At 41.4% G+C, this 16,283-nt stretch overlaps 1 protein-coding gene across 6 annotated transcripts in view; it reads left to right on the plus strand.

Annotated features, from left to right (window-relative positions):
* The first annotated feature begins 1,493 nt into the window (after positions 1–1,493).
* The window catches only part of LOC131823284 (cytochrome c oxidase assembly protein COX18, mitochondrial), a 79,942-nt gene continuing 65,152 nt past the window's right edge, over positions 1,494–16,283 (plus strand). For 4 of the 6 annotated variants that reach the window (XR_009350548.1, XR_009350550.1, XR_009350549.1 and 1 more), the window contains exons 1-5: positions 1,494–1,991; positions 3,129–3,229; positions 5,271–5,434; positions 6,907–7,031; positions 9,214–9,321. Coding sequence is in view for 2 of the 6 variants with exons in the window: in XM_059159447.1 (XP_059015430.1) it covers positions 1,659–1,991; positions 3,129–3,229; positions 5,271–5,434; positions 6,907–7,031; positions 9,214–9,321; positions 12,015–12,188 (1,005 nt within the window). In the remaining 4 variants the exon portion in view is untranslated. Of the gene's footprint in view, positions 1,992–3,128; positions 3,230–5,270; positions 5,435–6,906; positions 7,032–9,213; positions 9,322–12,014; positions 14,597–16,283 lie in introns of those variants that run through there. The other 2 variants (XM_059159447.1, XM_059159455.1) reach the window with 2 other exon arrangements.

A 16,283-nucleotide genomic window follows, 5' to 3' on the forward strand; every position in this document is an offset into this window, starting at 1 on the left:
TTCCACAATCTTTAGGCGAAGATATTTCCATTTAAACTGTTCCCACAGGGGTGCCTGGGTGGCTCAGTGGGTTAAGCCTCTACCTTCTGCTCAGGTCATGATCCTAGAGTCTTGGGATCAAGCCCCGCATTGGGCTCCTCTGCTCAGCAGGGAGCCTGCTTCCTCCTCTCTCTCTCTGACTGCTTCTCTGCCTACTTGTGATCTCTCCCTCTCTGTCAAATAAATAAATAAAATCTTTTAAAAATTTTTGTTCCCAAATTGAACTAGTAGTCACTAGCTACCAGTTGCTTCTTTTTTTATTTTTTGGTTATTTTTAAAAATATTTTTAAAAGACTCATTTACTAGAGAGAGAGAATATGAGTGGGAGGGAGGAGCAAAGAGAGAAGGAAAGAATCCTCAAGCCGACTCCCCGCTGAGCACGGGGCCCAAGCGGGGTCTCGGTTTAGGACCTCCACCAGATCCGCTGTGGCCACACAGACGCCGGGGTTGCTTTTTTAAAACTTAAATGGATAGGAAGATACATTGGTACCTCTTTCTTTTAAAAAGGCTCTGTATAGCATAAATTGGAATTTGTATGTAAACGTATTTCAAAATTCATGTAGGTGCATAATTAAATAAGAACCATAGCTGCAACTTAACATTACCCAACATTTGTCGGAGGCTTGTTTTAACCAACGTTTTATTCCACACAACGCAATTTGGGCTCTAGGTTTAGGGGTGACCCTTCTGTGATGAAACTCTCACTCCATTCCAGTTTGTATACTGCTGCCGGGAACACAAAAGTCAAAATTAGTCCGTGTAGACGAGGCATATTCTTTTTAAGTCGAAGACGGTTAATGCTACTGTTCAGGCTCGCGAACCTTTATGTAAGATGCACGGAAGCTCCAGTGAAGGCCCCGTCTCCCAGCCACTGATAAAACGCCTCAAGGAAGGCGATGGTTGGTATCCTTGAGTTTTGCCACTTATAATGGGAGATAAAAACTGACACTCGGTTTGCAGTTGGGGTTGACAATGTTAGCTGAACAGATGAGCCAGTTAGATCTCTCTTCCACATACTGAACTTTGACCAGTGCATAACGGATGCGCATTAAACTCGGCTCGGCCAGAAGCGCCGGCCTCTCTGCAGCCTGCGACGCGCCGACTCAGGCCGCGTGATCCACCTCGGCTCTCGCACGTAAAGAGGTCGGCGGGGGGGTGCTACCCTCTAGGTCACGAAAACCACCGACCAAATTGAATCCACTACAAAGCAAACGACTAGTTTTAAGTGAAAAGGAATGCAAAGGCCCGCGGAAGGCCGACGTCAGAGGCAAGCGCTTCCAGCGACCGCCCCGCCGGGCCCGAGGCAGCAAGCCCCGCCCCTAGCTCTGCACTCGGTGCGGCCTCGGGGGAGCCCCAAGCCGGCAGCGGGAAAGTTCTGGGCCTGCGCACTCAGGCCCGCCCCGTGCCGCGTGGAAAAGGCGGGACCTGCCTGCCGACGCGTCATCTCGAGGGCGACGCCAGACGTCACTGCCTGGACCGGGAAGGTCAATCGGGCCTGAGGGGGGGCGCGCACCGAGTTTTCGCCCGGCGTGGCCGGCGCGTGCGCGTGGCTTCCCAGGCGGCCGGGACTCCGACGCTGGTCCGGGAGGCCGGTGTTTCGGCTCAGCCCGGGCGCGGTCATGCTGTCCCGGCCGGGCGGTAGGTGGCTGCGGCCGCTGTCCGTACTGCCGCTGGGGGCCCGGGACCCGCCGCTGGTGCGGGCCTCAGCGGGCGGCGTTCAGCGCTCTGCCCCGCCGGTGTGGGCGGCGGCGGCGTCCGTCTCTGCGGGCCCAGGCAGCTGGTACGAGGCGCTAGCCGCGTCGGCGCCGGTGCAGGGCACGGAGCAGGTGCTGCTCGGCGTGCACTCCGCCACCGGTCTGCCCTGGTGGGCCTGCATCGCTCTCACCACGGCGGCCCTCCGCGGCGCCGTCACGCTACCCCTGGCCGCCTACCAACACTACATCCTGGCCAAGGTGAGGGCGCCTGCTCCCTGCGCGTCCGCCTGCGCGGCGAGGGGTGCTGTGTGTCTGCCGGGGCTTAGAATCCGCCTCTGGACTTGCTTAGTGTACCTGATCGCGACCACTTTTTTAGCTAAGACATTTGACTAGCATTGGGTCTGTGAGTTGAGAGATGGTTGGTGACACATGTGCCTGGCATTTCGTTTACCCTGCTGGGTCCGTGCTCAAAGCCCTGTTACTAAGCTTGCTGTTGGAGAAGGAGACGAATAAAGGCGGCGGTAGCAGAATTGTATGGAGAAACCTGTACAGTTGCCGTCTTAAACATCGTAACAGCCTGTATGTCTGCAGCATCCTTGTCCCCGAGGATTCCGATTCATCTTTCTTAGAAAAATCTGCTGAGCCAGCCATTCGCAAACGTGGTATCCTTATTCGGGCTGTTCCACCTGCGACTCTGGTTAGTGCAGCCCCTTGGGCTTCAGGGCTTCTCTCTCTCCTGTGGAATCGGGATAGTAGTAGCTTCGTGGTCTACTTCACCATGTTATGAAATCAAGTCAGATAATGTGGCTGGAAGTGCTCTGAAAGCAAAGTATTATTCAAATGTAAGACTTCAAGAATCATGGTTTTCATGTTTTCAAATTATTGCGGATGGAGGTGGAACCCATAAGCAAAAGGAATCATCAGCACCATTAAGGCAGTGGGGTATTTTACAGAAACAACACAGAGCATAAATTAAGGCAAACTTTTTGTGACTGGCTGTCACAGAGCATATTCAAGACTTAATTGACGACTTTTTTTTTTCAGTATCATTACTCAGAAGTCCAATATGAAACATTAAAGCATAGGGTTCAGTTCTTATCTAATCCTTATAATAACTGAGGTAGGTGCTGTTAAACATTTTATATAAGAGGAAACAGTTTTAGAGCTTAAGCAACTTGCCCAGGATCACATAGCTAAGAGTATAAGCTGGACTTTGAATTTGGTTGTAACTGAGGATATCTTAAGCAAATTTGACGCCTTATCCTTAGGCTTAATTTTCTTGAAATAATCAGTAAACCACATTTTTCAGTGAAAAGAATAGAGAGTAAAATCTGAGTAGTTATGAATAAAGATCCTTTATGTGCTCATAACGAATTCTACTTTTTCTTTAGCTAGGTGGAAAATTTACAGCCAGAAATAAAAAGCATTGCAAGGCATCTTAACCAAGAAGTTGCGGTTCGTGCAAATCAGTTGCGGTGGTCCAAAAGAGTTGCCAGGTAAGCTAATTCTATGAATATAGACCATATATATATATATGTGTGTGTGTGTGTGTGTGTGTGTCTATACGTGTATATATATACATGCTGCGTAAGTGATTATATTAATTCTAGGTTTGGGTGTTCTGTAGCTTTAGCAGCAAAGTAGTCCTTTCACTCCTTAATATTTTAAGAAGTTTATGTGGTATGAGTTTTGTATAGTGAAAGCAAGAAATGGAGAAACAGAGCAAGTTCCTTTATGAGGAACTCCAGCCTCCTGAGGAAGACCCGTAATCAAATAATGATTAAATTAAGTGCTGTGGAAAGGGTTGTGAACAAGGAGTTCAGTCATAGTGGAAAGTCAGGGAAGGCTTCACGGATGGATATATTTTGCTAGTCTGTTGGGATTTCAGTCGGCAAATGATACAGATTATTTACACACTTGACCATTTTGGAAAGAATGCTATAGCAGCCCACAAAAAGGGGGAGGTAGAAAGTGTGAATGCTCTGGTAGAAGAAATTAGATAGCCAAGGTGCTGTCTATCTGCTGTGGTTACCCTGTGTAGTTGTCTACCTGGGCTCTTAGAAAGCGCTTAGAAGGTGCTTGGCTGTGCATGCTGCAGTCCTGTGCCTGTCGTTATCCCCTGGGAACTTGTAAGTCCTGCTTTCACCAGCCCAAGTTAGTACTTAGTCAAATTATAATCCTTACTAGGCTGTGACCAAGTTCACCAGTTCACAGCAATGAGAAAAATAAGGGCATTACATTGTATATATATGTAATGTATATATGGTTATCTGTATATTTTTACCTATACGTGTATAAATTTGCCAGCTCACTTCAGTGTGAAATTGTTCCTCTAGTTAGTGTTAGAAAGATCTGACATTTAAAAAAACATTATGGTAGTTTAATATCTTTATTTGATAAAATAGAAAGTTGACAAACTTAACAGTTTTGAAGTTTTACTGACCAGAGAAATCTAAGAGTGATAACTCCAGGCCAGAAGACCAGATTAGCAAGCTGCTCATGTGAATCATAAGCGCAGCCTGGTGAGACTGGTACCTTGTTTATGTAGCATCGGCAGGATGATTTTCCAGACACATCTTTGCACAGATAGATGACTGTCTAGGAAGACACATCCGAGAGTTTCTTGCATTTTCGATGAACTGAGTCTTGAAGGCTAAAACAGAGTTAGCCAGGTGGACTGTCTACACAGATGACGTAATGACTTCCAAAACGTGCTGATGTAGAAGTTTGATTTATTGGATAGCCTGTGCATGTCGGCACCAGAATATGCAGGTTTCTGTAGAAGAGTAGCAAGAGATAAAATTGGAAGAGTCGGCAGAGTCTAGATTATAAAGCCTGGAATGTCCGTGTACTGTCTTAATGCAGTAATACACTATAATTCTAGTGGATTAGCTTCAGGCCCCTTGGATGTCTGCATTGTACAAAACATGCTACAGGAGACTGAGAGGTGAAGACCCAACACTTGATCTTCGAGGAGACTATAGAAAGTGGGATTTAAAAACAGGAATAACGAATAAGGTTAACAGAGAAACAGATTTTAAAAATCTTCTTAAAAGAGTTGGCTGAATGGAAACCATTTTGATAGGTCAAGAGCATATATATTACAAAATCACATTGCTACAAAAGGTATATTCAGGGATCAGGTAATTGAGCTTGGCTGCAATGGAGGGATTTGAGTTAAATGTGCTTTCACCTTTAGAATTTGTCATACAGACTGGTCAGACCACGCCAGTAGTAAAATTTCACGTGTTAAAACCTAATTGGCCAAAGACCACCAGAGCCAAAGCTTCTAATTCGATGATGTCAAATTTATCAAAGTATTATGTAATTTGTGTACCTTGCTAGAGAACTTTCATTAAAAGGCTTTTTTGCCTCTTGTTAGGCAATCCCTTAGTATAGTGTATGACCACTAAAAATCCCACACAAAACTTTACCTAATAACTCTGACCTGGGTGTGTTTGTGCTGTCGGTGTGAATATTGTGCTGCGGGTATGAATATTTTCTCCTTTCCCTCTTTCCCCTCTTCTCTCAAACCAGGCTCACTTATCTAAAGAATATGCGGAGGCTTGTTTCAGAACTGTATGTTCGGGATAACTGCCACCCGTTCAAAGCCACCGTATTGGTCTGGATTCAGTTTCCAATGTGGATCTTCATGTCTGTTGCTCTGCGGAATTTTAGCACCGGGGCCACACATTCAGAAGGTAGTTATTACAGCAGTCTGTTTCCCCCAAATACGTGCTCTAACATTGTCATTGTACGCTAAAGGGGAAAAAACGGGGGAAAAAACTGTGTTTTTCATAATTAGAATATTTTTACCATCTTTCTTATAAGGGTATTTTAAAATATTAACTGTAAGCAAACTAGCCATGTTGAGAAGACGTGAATCTAGGAAGGACAACAGTAATACAGTTGACCCTTGAACAATACAGGTTTGAATCAGGCAGGTCCACTGATAGATATGTTTTTTACAGTCCTGCACTGTAAATATATTTTCTTTTCATCATGAATTTTTTTTTAAATTAGAGAGAGAGCAGGGAATGGGGCAGAGGGAGAGAGAATCTTACGCAGACTCCCCACTGAGCGCAGAGCCCCACACAGGGCCGGATCTCACAACCCTGAGATCATGACCTGAGCTGAAATTGAGAGTTGAACACTTAACCGACTGAGTCTCCCAAGTATTTCTCATAATAATTTTCTTAATAACATTTTCTTTTCTTTAGTTTTATTGTAAGAATACAGTATATGATATTTAAAGCATATAAATGCTATTGGTAAGTCTTCTAGACAATAATAGGCTTTCTGTAGTTCTTGGAGAGTCAAAAGTTATACACAGATTTTTTTTTTTTTTACAATTTTATTTTTAAGTAGTCTTGTACCCGGTGTGGGGCTCAGACTCAGAATCCTGAGATCGAGAGTCACCTGCTCTGCCACTGAGCCAGCCATGTGCCCCATACAGAGAGTTTCAGCTGTCGGAGGGCCCAGCCCTGAACTGTTTAATGGTCAACTATAGTTCTTCATGGAAGTCCTAATAAAATTAGTGTTACAATTCCATGATTCAGTTTCCTGGCCAAGAATTTTTTCCATTTATAAAATTAAGGGACCAGAAAAGCATTAACAGTTATAAATGTAAACATTTATTAAGAAACTATAAACTGGGGGCATCTGGGTGGCTCAGTCATTAAGTATCTGCCTTTGGCTCAGGTCTTGATCCCAGGGCCCTGGATCGAGCCCCACATAGGGCTCCCTGCTTGGCAGGAAGCCTGCTCCTCCCTGTCCCACTCTCCCTGCTTGTGTTTCCTCTCTTGCTGTCTCTCTTTCTGTCAAATAAATAAATAAAATCTGTTTAAAAAACAAAAAAACAAAACTATAAACTAAAGCATTTCTTAAAGGCATTTCTAACCAGAAAATACCTGAACAGATTTGAAAGAAAGTAGCCTGTGGACAATTATATAAATATAAGTTAGAAAAGAGTACTGCTATGTATCTTTGTGCTCCTACAGCTGTTTGCGACAGAGAGCTGCTACTTTCTCAGTGCAGGAAGGGCTAATTTATGTCGTGGAATAAAAGTGAATGAAACCAATGCAAGTCTTTAGTATGAAGGATATCTTATTTGAATTAGACTACTTATGTGTTGTATATTTCTTTCTATGTTTTATTTATAAAACTGTCTTAGCAGGTTTTTCTGTTCAGGAACAGTTAGCTGCTGATGGAATCCTGTGGTTTCCTGATCTCACTGCATTGGATTCTACTTGGATTCTGCCTATTTCTGTTGGTATCATCAATTTATTAATAGTGGAGGTCAGTGGTTTTAAATGAGATTTGTGTGCCATTTAAATTGTTGGGATTTTTGATGCTGTCCCAAGATCAAATATAAATGTTTGAGTTGGTAGTGATATTCTGGCTCTGAGCTAGAATTGAGAGGCCTTGGTTTCTGGTCATAGATCAGCCATTGGCAAGTGTTAGGCCAGTTCCTTAACCTCTCTGGGAGCAGAATGCTCATAATTGAAATGGAAGAGTTTAGTTAGAACACTTCTAAAGTCTCTTTACAATTATATGAATTTAATACACATAATTTTTTGACTTGTTTTTGGTAAAGACAGTAATTAAAATGGTTAATCAGTATGGTTTTATTCTCACAGTAGATTGGTATTTTGTGTATTTGTTTAAAATGTAAATTTGCAAGTTGGAAACATAGTGTCTGTCTTTTTTTTTTTTTTTTTTTTTAGCTGTATGACTCTAGAAAAATCAATACTTCTTTAAGTGATGAAATAGAAAAACATATACATATAAAATATCATCTGTCAACTATGTCTTGCCATTATCCTGTGCTGTGTTACTCAGCAGTTTAGTGGAAGCAAGCCTTTAATTGTATAAGGACCTGTTCTTAATGGAGTTGAACAAAGACTTTGAACTGGAAGAAACCTTAGAAATGATCCCTAGAACTTCGTCTCAAAGATCCATCACTGTTCTCTGGGAAATCGAATACACCCTTATTTATTTATTTATTTATTTATTTATGTTAAGGTTTTTTTTTTTTTTTTTTTTTTTTTTTTTATTAGAGAGAGAGCACCAGCAGGGGGAGTGGCAGAGGGAGAAGGAGAAGCAGACTCCCCACTGAGCAGGGAGCCTGATATGGGGCTCAGTCCCAGAACCCTGAGACCATGATCTAAGCTGAAGACGGACTCTAGCTATCTGAGATACTTAAGTGCCCCAAACCCCTTTTTTTTTTTTTTTTCTTTCAAATGAGAAGAATGAAGAGGATACTCTAATGTTTTGGGCTAGAGTTTCTTGAGGAAAGACTCCATGTGTCGTCCTAGTATGTTTCCCTAGGGTCACCTAGCACAATTGAATGTGGTTGGTACTTAGTGAATATTTATTAGAATGAAGAAGATGATAAACACAAGGTCACAGTGAATTAAGGTCACAGTGAATTAATGTCAATCCTCAAGCCTTTCCTTTTGCCAGCTAACAACCTAGTGTACAAAAGTTTAAAAAAACTTATTCTTGGGACGCCTGAGTGGCTTAGTCGGTTAAGCATCTGCCTTTGCGGGGAAGGGGTGCGGGAGAAAAAGGGAAAGCCTCTGCCTTTGGCTCAGGTCATGATCCTGGGGTCCTGGGACCCAGTCCCGCACCAGGCTTCTTGCTTGTCAGGCAGTCTGCTTCTCCCTCTGTCTGCCACTCCTCCTACTTATGTGAGTGCTCACTCTCTGTCTTTGATAAACGAGTAAATAAAATCTTAAGAAAACCAAAACAACTTATTCTTACATAATATACATCATGTGCCAGGCAGTATTGTAAACAGTTTACATGAATTAACCCATTTAATTAGAATAATTCTGTAATACAGGTATTAATATTATCCCCATTTTAAGATGGAGAAAGCGAAGCACAGAAGGCTTAAGTAACTTATACAAAGCCACATAACTGTTAAATGTAGAGCTGCCATGCAAATCTAGGTCGTTTGGATCTGGAGTCTGTGCTCATAATCATTTCATTGTTCTGTCTCTTAAATAAGTTATTTATGAGTCATAACTGCTTTTCCTAACCTGGTTCTAACCTTCATTCCATACAGCCATATCACAAACCTTTGAGATACCTATTGTGATCCTTCTTTATGCCAGGCACTGTGTTTAAATACTAAAACAAGGGTAGCGGTTCATACATAGCACCTATCTTGAAAGGATTTTCAGTCTTACAATTTTTCATAAACATCGATTTGTAAAAATTATGCTATGATACTGTTTAATATAGCTGAATCTTCTTTACTGTTATTGATTAAAGCTCCCTTTAATCTGCCTAATTATTAAGTTTTCCAGAAACATAGTTGGTCAGCTATATACATTTATCAGTGTTTTAGTTTTTTTTTTGCTTCTATTAAGATATAGGTGGAGGCCAGGCAAAAATCAAATTGTATTTTAAAGCTTGTCTAATTTAATATGCTTAATAATTGTTGTGTATATTTATTATTCTACCCTCTCAGATTTTTGCTCTGCAAAAAATAGGAATGTCTCGTTTTCAGACATATGTTACGTACTTCGTTCGTGCGGTATCGTTGTTGATGATTCCAGTTGCCGCAACGGTACCTTCGGTGAGTAAGCAGCCACACTGTGTGTAGCATGTGCTCAGTCCTCTCTGTGCTTAACGTAGACTGGCTAGGTCTCTGTGTCTTCTGTTGAGCTGCCTTTGACTGCTAAATCCCTTCCTGGTCTACAAGTTTCTGTAGTAGTTACTATTACCAAGTGACACTTGGTATTTCTTGGGCTTAGATAATCTTCCTTTGTGTGAATGTGAGTTAACTCTTGTCTCCTTTTTCTTTCTTCCTTTCTTTTTTTCATCTTGCACGGCACTGTAAACATAGTATTTGTTCTGTTTGGTTAGTTGAAATATTGAATTCTTTCTGTCTGCATAGACTGGGCCAAGGAATTTAGCTCTTAAAAAAGAAACAAAACGTTGTGCCAAGTCCATACGGGTTCGTATGTAATCTTGTTTAACCTCATAACAATGCAGTGAGGTAAGTACACCTGCCCCCATTTGTATGTCATTATACTTTGGTAGAATTAGAAAAAAAAATACTGAGGTTTGCAGTTATTTCATATTTTTAGCCTTTTGCTTATTTCCCAATGATACTTAGTGCAAAGAGGGCAAAAGCTGTCTTAGGTATTATATCTGTCTTTTCTCAGGGCCAGACATAGACCATGAAGTAGAATTCATTTGTCGGGGATAGTTAGTGCTCTGTCAGCATATATCAAAGTACTTCGTTGTCTTGGGAATCTGCAACAGTGCATTTTCAGCATCAAAAATATATTTTTGAAACTGTCCCTTGAACATAATACTGCCACTAATCCTGTGTAAAATAAGTAAGTTTCCGCATTTCTAAAGGAGACCTCATAATGTCTGTGAGAACTAATAAAATAGCATCAAGTGCTTATTATAGTATTTTCCATGTAACAGTAATACTGCTGTAAAATACCCTGTGAAGAAGGAACAGTACAGGTTCACTGCATGTCTGGGGAGAAATCATACCAGTGGTAACTGAGGAAACTGCCTGAGCAGATAAAATAGGAGCAGTGAATTTTCAGTGAGGGATTGGGTTTAAAGTGAGTACCAGAGATCTCAAAAGTAGTGTCTGAAATACGTCAAAGTTTATTCCCCCAAATACAGGAAATTCAGAGTTTGGCAGTTTAGTGTAGAACTGATGTAGCAGCTGCATGAAGACACGTGAGGAAGCGGACTGCCCCTTTCATTCCACTCCACCATCCACAGTCGGTCTTTCCTGTCCTCGAGGCCACAGCTGGTCACGATGGCTGCTGGAGCTCATCTTGCTGGAATGGTGAAAGGGAGCTTCAAGTGCCATTAGCCCCTTTAAAGAGCCTTGCCAGATGTCACACCAAACACTCGTGCTCACATCCTAGTTATTTGGGCCACAGCCGGTTGCAGAAGATACTGGGAATTAGTCTTTTTTTTTTTTTTTTGATAGCAGTATACCCAGCTTAAAATGAGAATTTTATTACTAAGAAAGAAGAAGGATTCTTAGTAGGCAGTTTGTAGTTTACCATAGTTGGTTTCAGAGTACTTTTTGCATACGGGATAAGTCAGATGATGAGGATGATATTGGTTAATCCTCATTCAATATTGACTTTGTGTCAGGCACTATTTTAAAAGGTTTACATGTAATAGCTCATATAATTCATCCAGTGGGCACTGAAGTAGGTGCTATTACAATTTCCACTTTAGTGTTTAGGACACTGAGACACAAGGAGGGTAAGAAGCTCACTCAAGGTCAACTCATCCATTACCTGATGCTTAATATCACGCAGGTATCTCAGGCACATCCAGAGGGTTTGGCTCCTGCCTGTAACTGATATGCTAATCTGCTTTGAGGCTGTGGTACCTTCTGCCCCCCAAAATTTGCTTTGGAACAAATGCAAGTCTTTAATATGGGCCACCTTCTGTTCTGACCTGTCTGTGTGAGTTACCTCCCTTTTTCCTCACAGCAGCCTTCTGAGGCGGGGATAGTTCAATCACCATTTTATAGATGAGGAGACTGAAGCAGAAGGAAAATAACTTCCCTCCAGTCAAATAAATGGGATTCCCATTCAGGCAGTTCAGCTCCAGGACCTGGACTCACCCACCCCAGGCTCCTGCCTCTGGGGCCTGATCACATTCTGATGCCAGAGAAAAGTTGGCAACACATGCAGGTATGGGAGGATCTTGAGAGGCTCCAGAATGTCCTCAGTAACCTAAATAAATCACTCTGAATGGGAATACAAAAGAAGTTGAAGATAATGTTGAGACTGTCTCTGAAAAAGGCAAAGGGAATGCCTTCCCGACTAAGAAACCAATTACTGGGAAATTCGGGGGTGATAAACCACTGTGTGGAGAACAGTGGGGTCTAGGGAGCCTAAATGGCTGTGCCCCCAGTGCCCTACCTCCAGTATAGCAGCTTGTCAGGACTCTTGGTGTGGGAAAAGGGTGCTTTCTTGCCGAAGAGGAGAGGGGAGATCTCTCTGGAGCCTCTGCCTGAGCGCTGCTGTCTGTCCTCGGCTTTCCTATTGTGAAAAGCTCTCCTGCTGCTTTCTTTTCACTTTTTCGCCCTTTCAGCCTTCTTTCTACCTATCAGAATCATCACAGGTATCCGGTAGCTGCCACAGTCCCGTGCCGTCCTGGCCCACGGCTGCTTCCCCACATTGTCATTTTCCCCTGTCCTGCGTGCCAGTGTGTGGACATCGGTGCCCTTGGCGAGTTGAGAGGTGCTGACATTCACGCGCTTTCTTTTTCTAGTCGATCGTGCTGTACTGGCTCTGCTCCAGCCTCCTGGGCCTTTCACAGAACTTGCTGCTGCGCTCTCCCAGGTTTCGTCGCCTTTGCCGGATACCGTTGACCAAGTCCGATTCAGACACCCCTTATAAGGACCTCTTGGCTGCCTTTTACGCCAAGTTCATTTCAAGAAATTGACGTGCTTTCCATTAATTTTGAAAAAATTGCAAGTGTCACTATCACAGTATATTTACGTTTACAAATTCAGATGTGATTTAATTTGTCTTTATTTAAAACCGTGAATTGTGTGAAGTACTGTGGGTTAAGATATAATCCAAATATATTTGACAATACCAAAAATCCTTTAAATGCTAGAAATGTATGTTTGGTTGTATCCTAAAAATACAAAAGTAGAATCAAAGTACCTTATAAAATTATAACTTGCTAGAGGGGCCAGAACTTTGGAAGACCGGATTAGATACCGAATGATGTCCGATTACACTAACTGATCTCATACATTAAAGCTTTTATAAAGAGAATACAGTGAGGTGATTCTTAAGATTTTGGAGGTGTGGAGGATCATAGACCCATTTGCTTATCTGCTAAGGCTATGGTTTTCTTTTCAGAAAACTCCTGGGACTCAGAACATGAGGCCTTCATTGATGAGCCTCTTTTCTCCCGCCCTGAGGCTTTCTGGTAATTCCTGGTTGAGAAATCTTACTCTTACTCTAATGGAACACACAATGATGAAGAGTTAATGTGTGACTCCTAAAAAAAATGGACTTGAGATTCATGCAATAGAGGAGTCCTTATAAGAAAGTACCTAATATGGTAGGTGATGTTGCCTTTCAACCCTGCTCTGAAAGAATGTAAGAAGGGTACATTCCTTTTTCTATATCTTAAGAAGAATGGACTAGAGTATAGCACTAAGTACTGCTAGAGCCCAGAGTAGAAAATCTTAAATGTTAAGTTAGTTTAGTCCAAGGAAGAAAACCTGAAAGTCAGCCATATGTCACGGAGGTGATTTTATAAGCTTTATTTGGAGGGTTTGAGAATTCTAATGGGCTTAGACTATGGTAGATGGAAAAATTAATAGGTAATATAAATTGTGGATCCAGTTTTTTGCTTGTTTGATCTGAAAGGATGATAAAACTACTGCAGTTGGGATATTTGTGAATAAATTTGACAGGCATCTGAAAATATTATAAATTATAAGTTGTTATTGAGTTAGAATATGAACCGCATTTTGAGAGGCCCTGTATCCCATCTCATGTTTAACAATAAAGCAAAAACCAAAGCAGAATTAATCAGTCTCTCTTTTTTGAAAATATTTTTAATTTTTATTTATTTGACAGAGAGAGAAATCACAAGTAGGCAGAGGCAGGCAGAGAAAGAGGGGGAAGCAGGCTTCCTGCCAAGCAAAGAGCCTGATGCCGGGTTCGAACCCAGGACCCTGAGATCATGACCTGGTCCTAAGGCAGAGACTTAACCCACTGAGCCACCCAGGCACCCTAATCAGTCATTTTTAATGTCTTTTAATGTTTTAAAGTCATTTAATAATGTCTGTTAAATTTTAGCTGTTTTGGTTGTCACCTCACCAAAAATTTAGAGATTGCAGTTGGGACCTGGTTCTCGTTTCCTGACTTCGCAGTCCTAGTCATGACTGCCCTATTGAAGTAACTATCTTTCTAATCACAGTGAAGGAATTGAAACTTATGTACAATCATTCCTCATTATTCACAAACTTTGTATTTGCTGGTTTGTCTACACACTAAAATTTTTGCGTAAGCCCCAAATCAATATAGTGCTTTTGATGTTATTCTTGAATAAACATAGAGTGGCAAAAAATCTGAGTCATTCAAAGTACATATTCCCAGATAGGTCAAATGGGGCAACACTGTGTCTTCTTGTTTCAGCTCTCCAACTGTATAATAACCAAGTGTCCTTTTCATGGTCTAGTGCCATGTTTTTTTCTCATTCTTGTGCTTTTTGTTGGTGATTTCACTATTTAAAATGGCCTCCAACTGTTGTCATCTGAAGTGCTGTCTAGTTTTCCTAGGCACAAGAATCCTGTGATGTTCCTTAAGCAGAAAGTAATACCTACATGAAATAAACTTCATTCAGGCACAAATTATGATGCTGTTTGGCCATGAGTTTACCATTAATGAATCAACAATATTTTGTATTGATGGGTTGTTGAAAATTTGACAAGAGGCTCATAGGAATGTAACTCTGTAAATTCTCTGGGAGCAGTGGTTTAGTGTTGATGAATTCAGTGTTTGTGGTAATTTTATAGAATATAACTACCTCAGATAACAAGAATTGACCTTTTGGAACATGTACAATCAGGGAAGCAGAGGCAGAAATGTCTGTGCTGGTTGTATTATAGCAAAAAGAGAAAAGATAATTTGAGAAAAATTGTGGCTATCTCTGGAACAAGTTGAGTCTCGCCATGTGTATCATTGGGTACTGAGTCATGTATTTTTCTCACAGTGAGATGAAGGAAATCAGCTCTCTTCCCCCATCTTCCTCAGACTTTCTGAAAATAAGTCTGTCACTTTCTGAAAGTAAGAAATAAAGGACTGCTGTGACTTCCTTTTCCAGTACATCTCCTTTTCATGAGTGTGCTCTTACCTTGTTTACTTGGATTCCCCTCGATTTCTGAATGTACTTTCAACATCTTTCTCCAAGGGATGATTTACTTTGTTTCCTATTGCTCTCCTCTTTTCAGGCCTTTTGAATTGCTTTGAAAATAGATGCAAATTTCTTTGAAAATACAAGATCCTTCTTCCCAGATCTCAAAATAATTTCTGGTTGGGTTGAAGGTGGCTGGGATCTGTGAATACTCGTGAATAAAGAGAACTGGTACATTAGAACTGAGGTGAATCAGTCACCTGACTTCAAGCTGGTAAATATTGCTCTCACTTCTTTCTTCAGGCAGATTTTTTAGTAAATAGCAAGTCATGTTTCTGAAAACTCCCAGGTCCGTGGTCTCTGATCTTACTTCCCCAGCATTTTGTCATAGGAGCACTTCCAGAGCCTAAGAGCCGGGGAGGTGGGTATTGGATGGGAACAAGAGGACACACACACTATAAAGATCTCTTGGATGCTTCTCTCCTCTGCTGCTGAGGGACTGGCAGAGCTCAGTCCTGGACCCTGCAGAGTTCAGGAAGTCCTTTTTTTAATTTCAGTTGGAGACCATAGTCTATTTGTCTGTCTTCCTCCTCTCTGAAAGGGAGTCTTTTTTATTTTATTTATTTATTTTTTTAACTCCATGTGGGCCTTATTTTTGTCTCTAGGCCAGATTCACTTTTTTATATCTGTGTCTCAGCCCAAGAGTTAGGAAAAGGGACTCATTCCTGGATCAATTTATACTCTGTAATGATACTAGAGCTCAAATGTATGTTAAGAGATGGAGCTGGCATAGCCAAACAACCCAAGTTTTCCCTAGAACCCTTGTGAGAGAACACCTGAGCAGCCCTCTCTGGCCAGATGTCATAGGTGGGAAAATGAAGCTTACTTAAAAGCAAAATCCTTGATTGCCACCTTCACGGATAACCCCGGAGAGGTTTCAAAACCTCTCAGAGAAGAGAGCAAGCCTTTCTAAGGTACCTTCAGAAGCACTCAAGAGCTAAAAACCAAACCCTCACATCTCAGAAGAGATACAGCCAGTTCTAGACCATAGTGGGGAAATTGTTTCTGGGGAAAAGTGGAAAAAAATGAGGGCCCAAATAAACTTCAGTAATTTCTCAGTTTTGTACCTATGCTTAATTAACCCATGTGTCTTCACAGGCTCCTCCTCTGAGGATTCCAGGAATCTCTCTATCTTTTTTGTGAGAATCACCTTTTAAATTGCTTTAATACCAGATTAAGCCCCCAAAGCAGTAGTAACTCAGATCCTAAACACAAAGAATGTCCTTTGTTTTTTCCCTGGATGATAAATGAAGTTACCACAGAACGCAAAATTTAAGATTTCAGGTATGACCAATGAGTCCATGCAAGAATTTAGGTTTCTGTGTTAAAGCTAAATGTGCCAATATGACATAAACACGAGACTAGTTACAATAGGTCATCATTCTGTGAGTGGATTCTACCAGGACACGAATTACCTGGAAGTAATAGGAATCCACAGAAAATTTTCTATTTGAACCTTAAGAATATATTTTAAAGTTGTAATAATTGGTATTTTCTAATTATTGTTTTTAAATACTGAATTTTGGGAAATCAAGATTTAGCTTTGGGACCTTTGAATTTGTGCAATAATAAAACCTTCTGAAATTTTGGACTTCTGTA

This window comes from Mustela lutreola, chromosome 1 (genome assembly GCF_030435805.1).
Source record: "Mustela lutreola isolate mMusLut2 chromosome 1, mMusLut2.pri, whole genome shotgun sequence".
In the NCBI taxonomy this organism is placed as follows: Eukaryota; Metazoa; Chordata; class Mammalia; order Carnivora; family Mustelidae; genus Mustela; species Mustela lutreola.